Source organism: Mustela nigripes, chromosome 7, assembly GCF_022355385.1.
Source record: "Mustela nigripes isolate SB6536 chromosome 7, MUSNIG.SB6536, whole genome shotgun sequence".
Taxonomy (NCBI): Eukaryota; Metazoa; Chordata; class Mammalia; order Carnivora; family Mustelidae; genus Mustela; species Mustela nigripes.
In genome coordinates, this window is record NC_081563.1 from 75,247,927 (window position 1) to 75,265,520 (window position 17,594).

Genomic DNA, 17,594 nt, shown 5'->3' on the forward strand with positions numbered 1-17,594 from the left:
TTCCACTCTTATTTTAACATTTCTTTCTTTGGACTTTCTTTAAATTTAATTTGATATTCTTTATCTAATGAATAAATGAAACAAGATGGGATCAGGAGAAGACAAACCATAAGAGACTCTTAATGTCACAAAACAAACAGGGTAGCTGGGGGGTAGGGGGGTAGAGAGAGGGTGATGGGGTTATGGATGTTGGGGAGGGTATGTGCTATGGTGAGTGCTGTAAAGTGTGCAAACCTGGCGATTCACAGACCTGTACCCCTGGGGCTAATAATGCATTCATTATATGTTTATAAAAAATAAAAAATAATTATTAAAAAAAAGAATAAAGGCAAGAAGAACATATGATCTTGTCAGTAAATACACACACACAAAGAATTTGAACATACATCCTTTCAGGGCGCCAGAGTGGCTCAGTTGGATAAGCAGCTGCCTGCAGCTCAGGTCATGATCTCAGAAGCCTGGGATCAAGTCCTCCATTCAGCTCCCTGCTCAGTGAGGAAGACTCCTCCCTTCTCCCTCTCCCTCTGCCTGCTGCTCCCCCTGCTTGTACTCTCTCTCTCTCTCTCTGTCAAGTAAATAAAATCTTTTTAAAAAAGAAAAAAATCCTTTAGGATAATAACACTCAAAAAACTAAGAATAGAAGAGAATTTCCCTAACCTGATAAAGAACACCTATGAAAGTCCCACAGCTAACATTATATTCATGAAAGACTGAAAAATTCCCCCTACATCAAGAACAGGGCAGTTTCGCAAGAAGAAGGAGCAAAAGATACCCAGACTGGAAAGGAAAAAGGAAGACCATCTCTATTTTTGGATGTTGTACTCTTATATATGGACAATTAAAAGCAATCCACTTAAAAAAATTAGAATAAGTGAGTTCAGCAGGGTTACAGGATATAAGATCAGTATGCAAAGTAAATTATATTTCTATACACTAGTAATGAGCAATTTAAAAATAAGAAAACAGTTCCATTTGTAGTAACTCAAAAAGAGCTTTTTTTAAGCTCTTTTGAAATATTCTAAATATATATCTGCATTTTCTTGCTGAATTCTCAACTAACTTGTCTGATCTTCCAAGTCACTAATAGTTTTTGATCCACCTTTATACATTGTATTTTTTTTTAAGATTTTATTTATTTATTTGAGAGAGAGACAGCATGAGCAAGGAGAAGGTCAGAGAGCGAAGCAGACTCCCGATGGAGCTGGGATCCTGATGTGGGACTCGATCCCGTGATTCCGGGATCATGACCCGAGCCGAAGGCAGTCCAACCAACTGAGCCACCCAGGTGTCCCTATACATTGTATTTTTATACTAATATTTTCTTTTTTCTATATGGTTTTTTACCTCCTTTTACTAATGTCTTGCCATATCTCCTTAAATATATCACATTGTGCTTATTTTTAGTTCTTGGTTCAACTTTTCCAACTTCAAGTGCGTATTATTCAGAACTTACCAAGTTATATATATACTATGACCATAACCAGCCCCAAAGTCTTAGTGGGATATAGACTAATCAGCACGCCTATCTGAGAAATGCCATTTCTTGGAACAATGTACAAGAGCAAAGAGTAAAAGATAACTTTTAAAATTTAATGTTATATGTCACTTTTGCTTACATTTCACTGGCCAAAGAAAATCTTACAGGCAAGCCTAATGTTAAAGTGGAGAAGTATAATCCTCTCACAGGTTCTGTCAGCAGATTGGGAACATTACAGTTTACCACAACATGGTATATTTTCTGATTGATTATACCCCTTACAGATCATGTTATTTTGATGTGTGAACTTAAGAGTTCCGCTTGCATTCATCTTGTAATGCATATTGAGGAAAGGCAGAATACCACACCTTTTGGTTCTTGTCTCCTGTGAATTAAAGAAGGAAGATGATCCCCAAGGAAGGAGGATCCAGTTCCACACTCACATATGTGTAAAAACTGTTATTTGTCCTGTATTGGCCACCACTCTGTCTGACAGGCAGAAGCATCTGTATGGAGGTGTCTTCCTAAACTGTAATCAAACAGTCTTGGTCTTTGGAGGACCAAAGAGAGGACTTAGAGGTTGGTATGCTCCAGGGTAGTTGATTATCAGCTTCTTATCTCTGTAAGGCCCACCCTCTGCTGTTCTAGTTTGAGGGCACAGGGTCCGATTGTCCCAAGACAAGCAGGGAAGGAAATGGAGAATGAAATTTTGAAGACTTCCTATCCCCTAGCCTCTCATTGTCAGCTTAGACTGTTTTTTGTCCCTTGCTTTTTCCCCACTTTCCAGTTCAAGGCAACCTTTTGTTCCCCCAAGGGTTTCTTACTGTTTCTTAGTTAATACTTGGGATCAGTACCTTTCTCTAGCTTCTACATTTTTCCAGCATTGTTTGTGTATGTATGGGGATGGGGTGCTTGAGGAGAGCAGCAGCAGAGAGCAGCAGCAGTGGACCATAATGGTTGCCTGAGGAGAGGACCTTGTGAAAGAAACTGTATTTGAATTAGAAAATGAGAATTTGGATTGGCATAGAGGATAGAGAGGAAAACACAGAACAAAGAAATAGGTAAAGGCATGAGGGCCTGGCACATGAGACCAGCCTGAGCCAGGTTGGAAAGCTGTGAAAACATAAGGCATTAGTTTCTTGTTTAGGTTGATTGATGTCAGGTTGAGGAGAACCTTCATTTCCACTGGTGAGGGGTGTGGGGGGATGCAGCTCACCCACGAACCCTCTTACCAAGTGCCTGTGCTATATAATATGGAGACCACACGGTGCATATATAATGTAACCTTTGTCCAAAGTAGTACTGATAATCTTGTTGAGGAAGTAAGACTGGTGCCAATTAAATGATTAGAGAGCATAGAAGAAGTGTAATTTTTATGCAGAATTCTCTAATGCTGTATGAGTCCGGAGGCCTGTACAACTAAGATTAGCTGTGTACGTACTTAATGGACTACATAACTGGGGAGATTTCACTTTTGAGACAAACTATAATGTGGATGCCAAGGAGAACATTAAAATGCATTGTGGATATCAGACCACTCAGTTTGTGGTTTATGTTATTCCTATGAGAGGAGACAATTTAGTATAATGGGTTAGAACATGGACTAAAGCCAGGTGGCCTGGATTCAAACTTAGATTCCAAGTGTGACTTTGGATAAGTTAAATAACTTTTCTGTGCCTCAGTGTCCTCATTTATAAAATGAGGACAATAATACCCCCTAACTCATAAAGCAGATCTGCTCATATAACTTTGCCACTCAGTTTCTCCTAAACTGAAGAGTGTGTATCAGTGGAATTTGGGGAGAAGAGAACATGATTCAGAATTAGTAGGAAAGCAGGGCAGTATTACAGAAAGCAATGAAAGGATCTGACCATTTTGTTTCCTGCCTGCTTCCTCACTAGACTGTAAGCTTCCTTCAGGCAGAGATTTGCTTCATCATATCCCAGCTCCTGGCTCAGTATGTGACATAAAATTGGCACTTCTATACATTTGCTGAATGCATTTTCATTTGTAATTTTAAATATAAACCAATTTAATAAATTGTTTATATGTTTGGATGTATATTTGTCTAATGGTTTTGATATTTAATTTTTAACAACTAGGAATCTATGAAGTATTTGTGACAGGTTTTTATTGTTGTGTTTTTTGTTTTTTGTTTTTTGTTTTTGCTTTTACAGGCCAGTTGGAATGCCAAAAATGGAAAAAGTTTACTTACATAATCCTAGTTCTGAAGAAACTATTACTTTAGTATCAATATCTGCTACAACATCACATTTTCATGCATCATTTTTTCAAAATAGGGTAAGTATTTCTACAATAAATGTTTCCCTTAAGTTTGAAATAATAATAAGTGGGCTCTTTGCTCAGAGTATCATAAAGCTATTAATACGTCAGCTGTGCTGAGTCCTTGACTGGAAACTCAGGGAAAATCCACTTCCCAACTCATTGAAATTTTTGGCAGAATTCAGTTCCTATGCTTATAGAATTGAGGTCCCCATTTCATTGCTGTCTCTTGGCCAGGGACCTCTCTCATTTCCCTAGGGTGCCCACATTGCTTGTCACCACCCTCAGGCCAGGAGTAATGCATCATATCTCCCTCATGCTTCAGGTTTCTTTGGCTTCCTCTTCTGCCACCAGTGGAGAAAATTCTGCCTTAATCGTATCATCAGACCAGGACTACCTGGATAGTCTCCTTTTTGATGAACTAACTAGTTAGTGTCAACTAACTAAATTTTTGATGAACTAACTAGTTAGTTAGTGTCAACTAACTAAAATGACCTCAGTTACATTTGCAAATTCCCCTTTATTGTGTAATATAAATAACCAAAGGTGTGATATCTCCTCGTAGTCATAATCTCAGAGATTAGGGCAGGAAATTTGGGGGCTGTTTTAGAGTTCTGTCTAGTACAAGTATCCTCTGAAATTTAATTTTATAATCATTTTTGTAGATAGTATGCAAACTTGTAATTTAAAAAATATATATTTGACTGAAAACTTGAGCCTTCAAAAAAATTTTGAATTTGAGACAGTGCACACATTAAGCTTTAACAGATAGGCTGCTAAAATAACTAATAGATGAGCTTCCAAAAAAGCTAAATAACAAGCATCAGAGGGAGATAAGTGAGTGGAACTTAATTTCATCTTCCCAGAGTTTCCACTGACTCCTTTGAAGAGATAGGACCGAATAAAAAGGATCTTTTTTTAAAGTAGCTAAAATTATAGAATTTATTTAGATATTACATTTCTCCTTTCAAAATCCTATTTCATCATACGTTGTTCTTAGCTAGCAACTTCTGGAGTAAGGAATTTTGGCTTTTTTAAATTTCAAAGTATTAGCAGGGAACTGATGAGTTAGCATGTTACTTTCAGTAATAAAAATTTTATTTTTGTGGTTCTCATGGAAGTAGTCCCTTTTTCGAAGGTATTTCTTAAATTTCCCTGAAGTTATTTTTTTGTTGTTACTTAAAAGATGTTTTCAGAGCTTTTAAAACATGCTGATGTTCTCAAATAATAGAGTGACTGTGCTGGGGAGAGATTTACATATTCATCTAGTCCAGTATCCTCATTATACAAAGGAAGACAGAGCTCAATTTCAGAAGGGTTTGCCCCTGTCATGCAGTTAATGATAAGACCCAAGATGAGTGTCTATGTGTTCTATTGGCCTACCCAGCAATTTGTATCATATTAGGCTATGAGATGTATATGCTACCACCTGTGTATAGAGGTGCACTTATGTGTAAATGTAACCACCCAACTTCCGGGAATGGCCAATGTGCAGAGACTTGTTTGTTGAGTTAAAGAGCAAAATAGTGAAGTGAAAATGGAAACAGCTTAAAAATAGTTCACAACAGCAGTACGGATTTTATTTTTAACTCGTTAACATTCTCTGCTAATTCAAGCAATGTTTTCTTGTTTCAAAATGCCTGAGCTTCACCCTTGTTAAAGGCCAGGGTTTTCACTTTTTTCATGTTTCTATCATAAGACAAAGACTAGACCAAGAATAACAAATAAAGATTGCTTACAGGGACCATATAAATAATGTAAATGAGAGAAGTGGGCCACGTGGAATGAGGGTGACTGGAGAACATGTGGCCAGTCTAAAGGGATCAGCCCGCACTCAGGTCCAGCCAGTGGTTAACCAGGTGGGAATGTAAGCCCATCCATGGTTCTTCTTATGTTCCAAAAAGAATCAGAAGGAGGAATTTTATATAATATCTTCCAGCTTTTACACATTGAAAATGTATTCAGTTTTAAAAAGACAGATGGTGTAGACCAAACGAAACAAACTAACGGCCACTAGCTTGACATTTCCAAACTAGACTCTCCCAGGACTTATTTCTACACATGAATTTTATGCAGAGAGAAGTGTTTTTCTGAAAATTCCTCAAAAGATAAAGTAAATCTGTATGTTAGTCAAAGGATAAGTTAAAAATCATACTTGTTTTCCATTGTCAGGAGGTGAAATTAAACAAAAATTATCTATACCTACCAAAATCTACAGCTGAATCACCTAGATTTAGTTTCAGAAGAAGATAGCCAAAGTCTATGCTGTCTTCTCTTTCTTCTTCTTCTTCTTGGTTTCCATCTTAATTTCCTGAAGTAAGGTGTGGACTCCAGCAGCCGAATAATGGAGGGGAGAAATGGAATGAATTCTTGGGGGGAAGAAATAACCTTATTTCCCCTTTACTTCAATGTTATGCCTGCATTAAGAGCCTTTGGTGAAAGATGAAAAGAGTCTTCTCATGTCCAGGAGGGCAGACCCTTTCTGAAATTTCAAAATTTCTGGTCAGATCTTACATCCTTGAAAATAGAACATTTCCTATAACTCACTTAAGTTTTCAGTTATTTACCAGTATCATCTCTATATTAACTAACCAATAGGAAATAGAGAAAAGAGTAGTTATTTTTCTAAAAGGCCAGGTTTTATATAACCATATAATAACCCACAGGCAAATAGCCCCCTTAGTAAGGTCTTTTTTTAACCTGAAAATCAAGAAGAATAAGGGTAGTGAAGAATGTGGTTGTGTGACAATTTGTTTTTCTGTATGTGACTTCCAATAATTAATTACATTACTTGTTATTACCTGTTAATTAACTATAATTGTCTAGTTAATTATACTTACGATTTAAAATTCCATAATATGGGCGCCAGGGTGGCTCAGTGGGTTGGGCCACTGCCTTCGGCTCGGGTCGTGATCTCGGGGTCCTGGGATCGAGTCCCACGTCGGGCTCTCTGCTCAGCAGGGAGCCTGCTTCCTCCTCTCTCTCTGCCTACTTGTGATCTCTCTCTGTCAAATAAATAAATAAAAGCTTTAAAATAAATAAATAAATTTTAAAAATTCCATAATATTATTACCACAATTTAGACCTATCCATCTTTCATGACTATATTGTATATTGGCCATAAAACATGTAATACTAAAAAGAAACATGTAATACATGTTTTGTATCAAAGAATACAGATTTTTTTAATACTGTATATAATAGTCTAATTTGGATTATGGTAAGAATTATAAAAAGGTAGTCCCTTACAGACATAGGTAAGCAACACAAATTATTTTTTCCTTGATTGTCTAGAACCTTTTGATTGATTAAATTTTCACATAATTTGAAGATTAAGAAAACATTGTTTCAATCTCAGACTAAAAATGTTTTAGCCCACATATTTTACTATTCCTAATATAATCTCTTCTCATGGGTTGAAGGTCTTAATGAATTTTTTATCTAATGAATGATTTTATATAACTCATTTAGCACAATGCCCTCAGGGTCCATCCATATTGTTACAATGGCAGAATTTCCTTTTTTCTCATGGCTGAATAATATTCCATGGGGGGAATGTTTGTGTGTATATCATATCATTTTTTCCTATTTACCTGTTGATAGACATTTGGCTATTGTGAATGATGGTGCAGTAAACATGGGAGTGCTTATATCTCTTCACTATCCTGTTTTCATTTCCTTTGGATAAATACCCAGAAGTAGGATTGCCAGATCATATGGTTGTTCTTGTTTTTAATTTTTTGAGGAACCTCCATATTGTTTTGAACCAATTTACATTCCCACCAACAGTGTACAGGATTCCCTTATGTCCACATCTCATCAACACTTGTTTTCTCAATGATAGCCATTCTAACAGTTATGGAGTGATACCTGTGATTTTCATTTGCATTTCCCTGATGATTAGAATTGTTGAACTTCTTTCTGTATGGTGTATGGTGTTGGCTATGTCTTCTTTGGGAAAATATCTGTTCAGTTACTCTGCCCATTTTACTTATTTTATTGTGTTATGTTAGTCACCATACAGTACATCATTTTTGATGTAGTGTTCCATTCATTGTTTGCTTATAAACACCCAGTGCTCCATCCATGCCCTCCTTAATTCCCATCACCAGGCTTACCCATTCTCCCACCCACTATCTTCTAAAACCCTCAGTTTGTTTCCCAGAGTCCGTCATCTCTCATGGGTCATCTCCCACTCCAATTTCTCTCCCTTCAATTTTCCCTTCTCCTGTTGTCCTCCATGCTATTCCTTATGCTCCACAAATAAGTGAAACCATATAATAATTGACTTTCTCTGTTTGACTTATTTCACTTAGATAATGTCCTCCAGTCCCATCCATGTTGATACAAAAGTTGGGGTATTCATCTTTTCTGTTGGCTGAGTAATAGTCCATTGTTTATATGGGCCACATCTTCTTTATCCATTCATCTGTTGAAGGGCATCTTGGCTCTTTTCCACATTTTGGCTATTGTGGACTTTATTGCTGTGAACATTGGGGTTCGTTTGGCCCTTCTTTTCACTACAATCTGTATCTTTGGGGTAAGAACCCAATAGTGCAATTGCTGGGTCATAGGGTAGCTCTATTTTTAATTTTTTGAGGAACCTCCACACTCTTTTCCAAAGTGGCTGCACCAGTTTGCATTTCTACCAACAGTGTAAGAAGGTTCCCCTTTCTCTACAACTTCTCTAACATTTGTTGTTTCTTGACTTCTTGATTCTTGACATTCTAACTGGTATAAGGTGGTATTTCAGTGTGATTTTGATTTGAATTTCCCTGACATCTAATGATGATGAACGCTTTTTCACGTGTCTGTTAGCCATTTGTATGTCTTCTTTGGAGAATTGTCTGCTCATGTCATCTAACCATTTTTTAACTTGATTATCTGGTTTTTGGGTGGTGAGTTTGAGAAGTTCTTTATAGATCTTGGATATCAGCCCTTTGTCTGTAGTGTCGTTTGCGAATATCTTCTCCCATTCCGAGGTTTGCCTCTTAGTTTTGTTGACTATTTGCTTTGCTGTGCAGAAACGTTTTATTTTGATGAAGTCCCCAAAATTCATTTTCACTTTTGTTTCCTTTGCCTTTGGAGACGTGTCTTGAAAGAAGTTGCTGTGGTTGATGTTGAAGAGGTTACTGCCTATGTTCTCCCCTAGGATTTTGATAGAATCCTGTCTCACATTGAGGTCTTTCATCCATTTCGAGTTTATCTTTGTGTATGGTGTAAGAGAATGGCCCCGCTTCATTCTTCTGTATATAGCTGTCCAATTTTCCCAGCACCATTTATTGAAGAGACTATCTTTGTTCCTTTGGATATTTTTACCTACTCTGTTGGAGATTAGTTGAGAGTCCATATCTGGGCTCCTTATTTTGTTCCATTGGTCTGTGTGTCTGTTTTTGTGCCAGTATCATGCTGTCTTAGTGCTCACAGCTCTGTAATATAGCTTGAAATCAAACAACATGATGTCCCCAACTTTGTTTTACTTTTTCAACATTTCCTTGGTGATTAGGAGTCTTTTCTGGTTCCATATGAATTTTAGGATTGTTTTATCTATTTTTGTAAAAAAAATATGCCTTTGGGTCATTGATAGGGATTACCTTGACTCTATAGGTGACTTTAGGTAGTATGGACATTTTAACAGACAGTTATCAGTGATTCTTCCAATCAGTGAACATGGCCTACCTTCCCATTTGTTTGTGTCTTCTTCAGTTTCTTTCATCAAGGTTTTGTAGTTTTCCTAACACAGGCATACCTCAGATATTACGGGTTTGATTCCAGATCACTACAGTAAAGTGACTATCACAATGAAATTATTTTTTTTAGTTTTCCAGGGCACATAAAATTTATGTTTACAATGTACTGTAGTTTTTTAAGTGTGCAGTATCATTATGTCTTAAAAAAAAAAAAACAATGCATATACCTTTATCACTAAAAAATGCCAAACATTATTTGAGTTTTTGGTGAGTCATGATCACTAATCACATATCACCATAACAAATATAATAATGAGAAAGTTTGAAATATTGCAGGGATTACCAAAATGTGACATAGAGACATAAAGTGAGCAAATGCCATTGAAAAAAATTACACTGATAGACTTGTAGGTTGCCATATACCCTTCAATTTGTTTAAAAAAAAAAAAAGTATCTGTGGAGTGCAATGAAGTGGAGCACAATAAAATGAGGTTCACCTATACAATCTTTCACCTCCTTGGTTAAATTTATTCCCAAGTATTTTTTTTATGCCACTTGAACAGGATAGTTTTATTTCTTTCTTTTTCAAATGTTGTTAGTTTATACCAACACAACTGATTTCTGTATGTTGATTTTATATCCTGCAAATATACTGAATTTGTTTATTAATTCCAACAGTTTTTTGGTTGAGTCTTTATTTGGGGTTTTCTCTGTATAAAATCAGATCATCTGCAAATACGACAATTTTACTTCTTCCTTTCTGATTCAGATGCCTTTTATTTCTTTTCTTGCCTAATTGATCCAACCAGGCAGGCCATCCATTATTACTCTAAGTAAATGTGGTGAGAGTGGGCACCCTTGTCTTGTTCCTGATCCTAGAGGAAAAGCTTTCAATTTTTTTTTTGTTATTGTTGTTGAATATGATGTGAGCTATGGATTTTCCTTTGTGGCCTTTATTATATAGAATTGTGGCCTATCTGTACCTAATCTGTTGAGGGCTTTTATCATGGAAATGTGTTGTATTTGGTCAAATGCATTCTACATTTATTGAGATGATCATTTGATTTTTATCTTTCATTCTGTTAAATGTGTATCACATTTATTGATTTGCATATGCTGAACCATTCTTTCATCCCATGCAGAATTCCTGCTAGGTCATGGTGTATAGTACTTTCAATGTGTGTTGAATTCAGTTTGCTGATATTTTTTGAGAATTTTTCCATCTATTCATCTAGGGTATTGGTCTGTTGTTGTTTTTTTTTTGTTGTTTATCCTTGTCTGACTTTGGTGTAATGGTAATGCTGGCTTCATAAGATGAGTTTTGAAGTGTTCTGTCCCTTCAGATTTTTAGAAGAGTTTGATTCATGAGTGAAACCAGCTTATCCTGGGGTTTTCTTTGTAGGGAGGTTTTGGTTAGTGAGTCAGTCTCCTTACTCACTGGTCTATTCAGATTTTCTGTTTCTTCCTGACTCAGTCTTGTTAGGTTGTATGTTTCTAAGAATTTATCCATTTCTTCTAGGTTATCCAATGTGTTGGCATATAATTGTTCATAATAGTCTCTTATGATCCTATGTATTTCTGTAATATCAATTGTAATGTCTCCTCTTTCATTTCTGACTTCGAATATTGTCTTCTTTCATGGTTTGTGTAGCTTAAGGTTTACCAATTTTGTTTTATTTTTTTTGAAACCAGCTCTTAGTTTCATTGTTTTTTTCCTTGTTGTTTTTCTGGTCTCTGTTTTATGTATTTCTGCTCTGATTTTTATTTCTTTCCTTCTGCTAATTTTGGACTCAGGTTTGTTCTTCTATCTCTAGTTCCTTGAGGTGTAAAGTTACGATGTTTATTTGAGATGTTTCTGTTTTCATATATGCATTTATAACTAGAAAGTCCCTCTTAGGACTGCTTTTGCAGCATCCTATAAGTTTTGGTATGTTGTGTTTCCATTTTCATTTGTTACAGTTTGTTTGTTTCCCTTTTGATTTCTTTTTTGACCTGGTTACTTAGGCGTATGTTGTTTAATTTCCACACATTTGTAGGTTTTCCAGCTTCCCTTTTCTGATTCCTAGTTTCATAGGATTGTGGTCTGAAAATATACTTGGTATTATTCAGTCTTCTTAAATTTGCCATAAGACTTGTTCTTTGTATTGTCATATGGTCTGCCTTGAAGAATGTTTTGTGTGCACTTAAGAAGAACACATATTTGCTGCTGTAGGATAGAATGATCTATAAATGTCTGTTAGGTCTATTTGGTCTAATGTATGGTTCAAATCCAACATTTCCTTGCTTTTGTTCTGCCTGGATGATCTATCCGTTGGTGAAAGTGGGGTATTGAAGTCATCTGCTGTTACTGTATTGTCGATTTCTCCTTTCAAATCCAGCAGTATTTGCTAATATATTTAGGTGCTCTGATGTTGGATACATATATATTTACAATTTTTATATCCTCTTGATTCATTGACCCCTTTATTATTATATTATGACCTTCTTTGTCTCTTGTTAGCATTTTTGGCTTTTCAAATCTATTTCACCTGATACAAGCCTAGCCACGCCCCTCTCTTTTGGTTTCCACTTGCACTTAATATCTTTTTGCAGCCTTTCACTTTGAGTCAGTGTGTGTCCTTAAAGCTGAAGTTTGCCTTCTGTAGGCAATACAGAGTTGGGTCTCATTTCTTTATCTAGTTCCTTTGTGCCTTTTAATTGGTGAATTCATTTACATTTAGAGTTATTCTTGATATGTATGGACTTACAATGTAGTCTTCTTAATGGCTTTCTGGTTGTTCTGTGTTTCCACTGATTCTTTTCCCCTCTTTTTCTGCCTGCCTTTCTAGATTTGTGTTTTTCCCCCCATTCTGTTTCCTACTTCTTTAACTTTTGTGAATCTCTTTTTTGCTTGTTAGTACCATGTAGCTTACGTAAAACATCTTATAAAACCATCCATTTTAAGCTGATAGCAACTTCAGTTGTGTAAAAGCATCACCTTTTACTCTTCCCCCTTTTATATGCTTGATGTCATTATTGACCTCTTTTTATATTGTATTCATTAACAAATTATAGTAGCTATCATTATTTTTGATACTCTCCTTAGCTTTCTAGTATAGTTAAATGGTTAATAAACCATCCTCTTAGAGAATTAGGATTTTCTATGTCTGACTATGTATTTACCTTTATCCAGTATGTTGTATGCTTTCATATGCTTTTGTAACACTAGTAATATCTAATAACACTAGAAAAACTCCTTTCAGCATTTCTTACAAAGCAAGTCTAGCAGGGATAAGCTCCCTCAGAGTTCACCAGTGAATTGTTAGTCCAAGAAAGTAATTATTTCATTTGCATCTGAAGGATAATTTTGTCAGGTAAGAGTCTTCTTTGCTAGCAGTTTTTTCTTTCAGTTCCTTGAGTATGTCATCCTGCTCTCTCCTGGCCTGTAGGGTTTCTGCTGAGAAATCACTAATAGCCTCATGGAGTTCCATCATAGATTACACTCTTTTCCCTGGGTGCTTTTAAGATTCTTTGTCTTTGGTTTTTTTTTTTTTTAAGAGGGAAAACGAACTTTATTTTTTATTTTTTTAAATGTTTTTGTTTATGTATTTATTTTTTGCATGAGAGCCAATTGAGGAAAAGTCAAATTATGAAGTTTGGGGAAAGAACTCTTCCTTCCTCCCCCTTCTTCCTCCATTTCATTTCATTTCTTTTTTTTTTTTTTTTTTTTTAAGCTTAACAGTATTCATTGTTTTTGTACCACACTCAGTGCTCCATGAAATCCATGCCCTCTCTAATACCCCCCTCCTGATTCCCCCAACCTCCCAACCCCAGCCGCTTCAAACCCCTTAGACTGTTTTTCAGAGTCCATAGTCTCTCATGGTTCACCTCCCCTTCCAGTTTCCCCGAACTCCCTTCTACTCTCCAACTCCCCTTGTCCTCCATGCTATTTGTTATGCTCCACAAATAAGTGAAACCATATGTTAATTGGCTCTCTCTGCTTGACTTATTTCATTCAGCATAATCTCTTCCAGTCCCGCCCATGTGGCTACAAAAGTTGGGTATTCATCCTTTCTGATGGAGGCATAATACTCCATAGTGTGTATGGACCACATCTTCCTTATCTGTTTGTCCATTGAAGGGCATCTTGGTTCCTTCCACGGTTTGGCTTTGATTTTTGGCAGTTCCTTTATACCATGTGTTGGAGAAGGTCTTTTGCATTGAGATAATAGGGTGATCTGTTAGCCTCGTGTACATGGACGTCCAAGTCTCTCCCCAAGTTTGGGAAGTTCTCAGCTGCTATTTCTTTAAATAAACTTTTTGCCTCCTTCTCCCTCTCTTCTCTGGAACTCTGATTATTATATTTGTTCTTTGATGGAATTAGATAGATTCAATAGGCTTTCTTCACTTTTTAAAATTCTTTTTATTTTGTTCTAATTGATAATACAAAATTTCTAGATCATTTATTCTGCATTCTCTTTGCTATACTCTGCCATACATGGTCTCTGTTGGATTTTTTTTCATTTCAATCATTGAAATCTTAAGCTCCAGAATTTCAATGTGGTTCTTTTTTTTTTTTAATTTCTTCTTTAGGTTAAATATCTCATTTTGTTTGTGTATTATTTCCTGATTCCATTGATGTCCTTCTGAGTTTTCTTGTACATCACTGAGTTTGTTCAGAAGAACTACTTTGAGGGTCACCTGGGTGACTCAGTTGGTTAAGCGTCTGCCTTCTGCTCAGGTATTATCAATCAGAACAAAATAAAAAGAATCCCAGCTTCTGGGATTGAGCCCTGCACCAGGTTCCCTGCTTGGTGGGGAGCCTGCTTCTCCCTCTCCCTCTCTCTCTGCCTGAAGCTCCTCCTGCTTGTGCTCTCCTTCTCAAATGAATAAACAAAATCTTAAAGGATTCAGGTAGTTCCTTTTTTTTTTTTTTTTTAAACAGGTAGATTGCAAAAATCTATGCTTTCGGTTGTTGGAGAATTACTGTTCTTTTGGTGATCATAGTTTTTTTTTTTTCTTTTTTTTTTTTAATATAATTTTTTATTTTTTATAAACATGTATTTTTATCCCCAGTGGTACAGGTCTGTGAATCACTGAAATCTTGCCATTTGCGACAACATGGGTGATCATAGTTTTTTCGATTTTTCATGTTTCTTAAAGTTTTGCATTTCTGCTTTTGTGTTTGAAGTAGTTGTCTTCAGATGTGGTATATTCTTTGTTGGTGCTATTATATTTGGATTTTCTCCACCTTTTAGATTTTCCAGAAGGTGGTGCTCGAGTTTGTGGTTTCTCACTTCCCCACACGTTCTGCTGTTTTCTTGATAACATTCCATTTACGGGGTTTGCTCTCACCACTGCACTTGGGAGTGAGCGCAAGGAGCCACTGCAGTGTGAGACGGGAGGTGGATTTAGCACTTGGGCCATTGAGGTGCCTTGTAGACCCAGTGCAGTGGGGAGTATCCTCGGGCGAAGTATTCCCAGAGGTTCATGGGCAGGCTTCCTGCTGAAGTCCTGAGTACAGTTACCAGCAACTGTGTATCTTTAATGCCCTTTTATATTCTTATCTTCCTCTTTCTCTTTCCTGCTCTCTTCCCTTCCCCAGTTTTGGAGGTCCTGCCTCAGTACTCTGGGTGCTGCTGGAAAGAAACTGGTTTCTCCTGCCACGCCCTGCACAATGGGTCTAGTTGGGTACTCACTCACTGCTCTCCTTTTCCCTTCTTGTAAAGGTCTCCACTGCTGGGTTATTCATTCCCATGAAGTGTTGGCTTTGGTGGAGAAGGGGAAATGGAACTGGCATTGGGAAAATTCCTCTTACAGTTTCCATTGTGACCAACCTTTTTTTTAAAAAAATAAAACAAACAAACAACATCTGTCTTGTATGGGTATCTGCCTAGGTAAGGTCAGCACTCTCCAGGTTTTTTTCCATTATGGCAAGAGTGGTTGGGGCAAGTGGACTGATTCTGCAACCCATATTGAAGTCTGCCTACCTACTACCAGATGCAACGGTGGTTGAGACAACTCCCAAGTCCCCTGGCATATGGTGCTGAATCCCACAATTCCCACAAAACACTACTGTTTGTGGATGTATTTCTAATCCATAACTTAAAAAGGGGGACAAAAAGGAGGATCATCTTTGGCTGCCATGTCATTCTCATGCTGACATCTTATGCTGCCATCACTCTTCCAATTTTAAATAAGATAGTCAGGACAGGCTTCATTTAGAAGGTGACATTTGGACAGACTTGAAAGAGGTGAGAGAGAGTACTGAATGGAAGGGAGTAGAATATATGGAAGAAGAATATTCCAGGCAGGGTACAGGCAGTACAAAGGCTCTGATGTGAAAGCCTGCCTGTGCGCAAACAGGACAGTGTGGCTAGACCAGAGTGACCAAGGGTGAGGGAAATGAATGGGGATGGGAAGGGATAAACTGTGAAGGCTCTTACAAGCTATGAGGATGACTTTGGCTCTTATCCTGATTGGAATTGGAAGCCTTCACAGATTTGAGCTGAGAAATTAAATGATAGCTTATGTTTTATAAGGATCACTATTTATCAAAAAGAGACTACAGAATAACAAGGGGGAGAATCAGGGACACCAGCTACATTAACTATTGCAGTACCCTATGGTAAAAGACAGTTACTCTGACAAGAGTGAAGAAGTGAAGAAAGCGGGGCATCTGGGTGGCTCAGTGGATTAAAGCCTCTGCCTTTGGCTCAGGTCATGATCTCAGGGTCCTGGGATCAAGCCCCCCATCAGGCTCTCTGCTTGGCAGGGAGTCTGCTTCCCCCTCTTTTTCTGCCTACCTCTCTGCCAACTTCCAACTTGTGATTTCTGCCTGTCAAATAAATAAAATCTTTAAAAAAAAAAAAAGAAGAAGAAGAAGAAGAAGAAGTGAGGAAAGCTTTTGGATATATTTTGAAAACACAGCCAACAGGATTTCCTGATGTGAGACCAAGAGAAAGACGAGAGTCAAGATTGACTGTAGTTTTTGTCCCAGACTACTAAAGGACAGAATTGCCGTCAACTGGGATGAAGAAGGCTGAAGGTTGAGCAGATTTCAGGAGTATAATCAGTAGTTAAGTTTTTGACGTGTTAGATTTAGATGTCTTTTAGACATCCGAATACAAGTGCCAAGTGTCAGTTGGTGTCTGAGTTTAGATTATAAGAGAAAAGACTGGATTCAAAATGGAAGTTTAAGAATCATTGGTGAAGTCGTGGACCTGGTTGAGCTTACTGAGGGAGCCAGGAAGGGACTAAGTAGTGGCACAAAGGTAAAATACTTAGCTGCAGATAATGTTGGGTTAAAGCTAGCACACGTTGTTTGTTCTTCATTACTTTATACTGTTTTCTAATTTTTTATCACACCAATTCATCTAATTTAGAAAGTGTGCGGGAAAGGGGACAAAGGATAAATTGTAGCAAATCTGATGAACTCTTGTGGGAAGGTTATGTTCCTGAGCCTGCTGCTCTGTTTTGTTATAACCTTAAGTGTCACTTGGAATTAGATTTTCCCTGTTACTAAGGTGGGGAAGGAGGATGAGAAGAAGAAGAAAAAATGGGGAGAAGAGGGGAAGGAGGAGGGGAGGGAGGGAAATACTTGTTCTGTCTCAGCATCTTCTTCAAGTACTAAAATAAGTGTAGAGTCAAGTCTTGATAGATACTGAGAACTATCAAAGAGAACTTATACTCTCATTGCTAGATTCTTCCTGCCCCTCCTCAGATATAAATGATGTCATGAAGCAAAGCCTTATCTTCCATAGGAATTAAACAGACTGGTCATGTTTATGGTTTCTTTAATAATTGGGATCTCAGAGATCATCTAATAAAACTGGCTCATCTTGAATTTAGGAGAAGTTGAAACATACAGAGGTTAAATTATTTGCCAAAATCACAGTTTTTTACTGACAGAACTAGAAATTCAGGTCTCTAATGCATCATGTACTTACTTAAAACTAGATACCCAGTTCTGGTAGTAGCCAAAGTTTATACTAAGAATTAAGTGTTCTATGATCATTTTCCTTCCTTTTTGAATTTAGATGGACTTTTGAAAGATAATTTTATATAAAATATAGATAATAGAATATAGATACAGATATAGAGAATATAGATATAGAAAGATAATAAATATATATGTAAGTTATTATATATATAATAAATATATA

The 17,594-nt window shown here is 36.9% G+C and overlaps 1 protein-coding gene across 1 annotated transcript in view; it reads left to right on the forward strand.

The window, feature by feature from the left end:
• Positions 1–17,594, forward strand: part of TMEM131 (transmembrane protein 131) — a 209,122-nt gene that overhangs the window by 102,976 nt on the left and 88,552 nt on the right. The window contains exon 5 of the mRNA XM_059406161.1: positions 3,655–3,778. Coding sequence (XP_059262144.1) covers positions 3,655–3,778 — 124 coding nt within the window. The remainder of the gene's footprint in view (positions 1–3,654; positions 3,779–17,594) is intronic.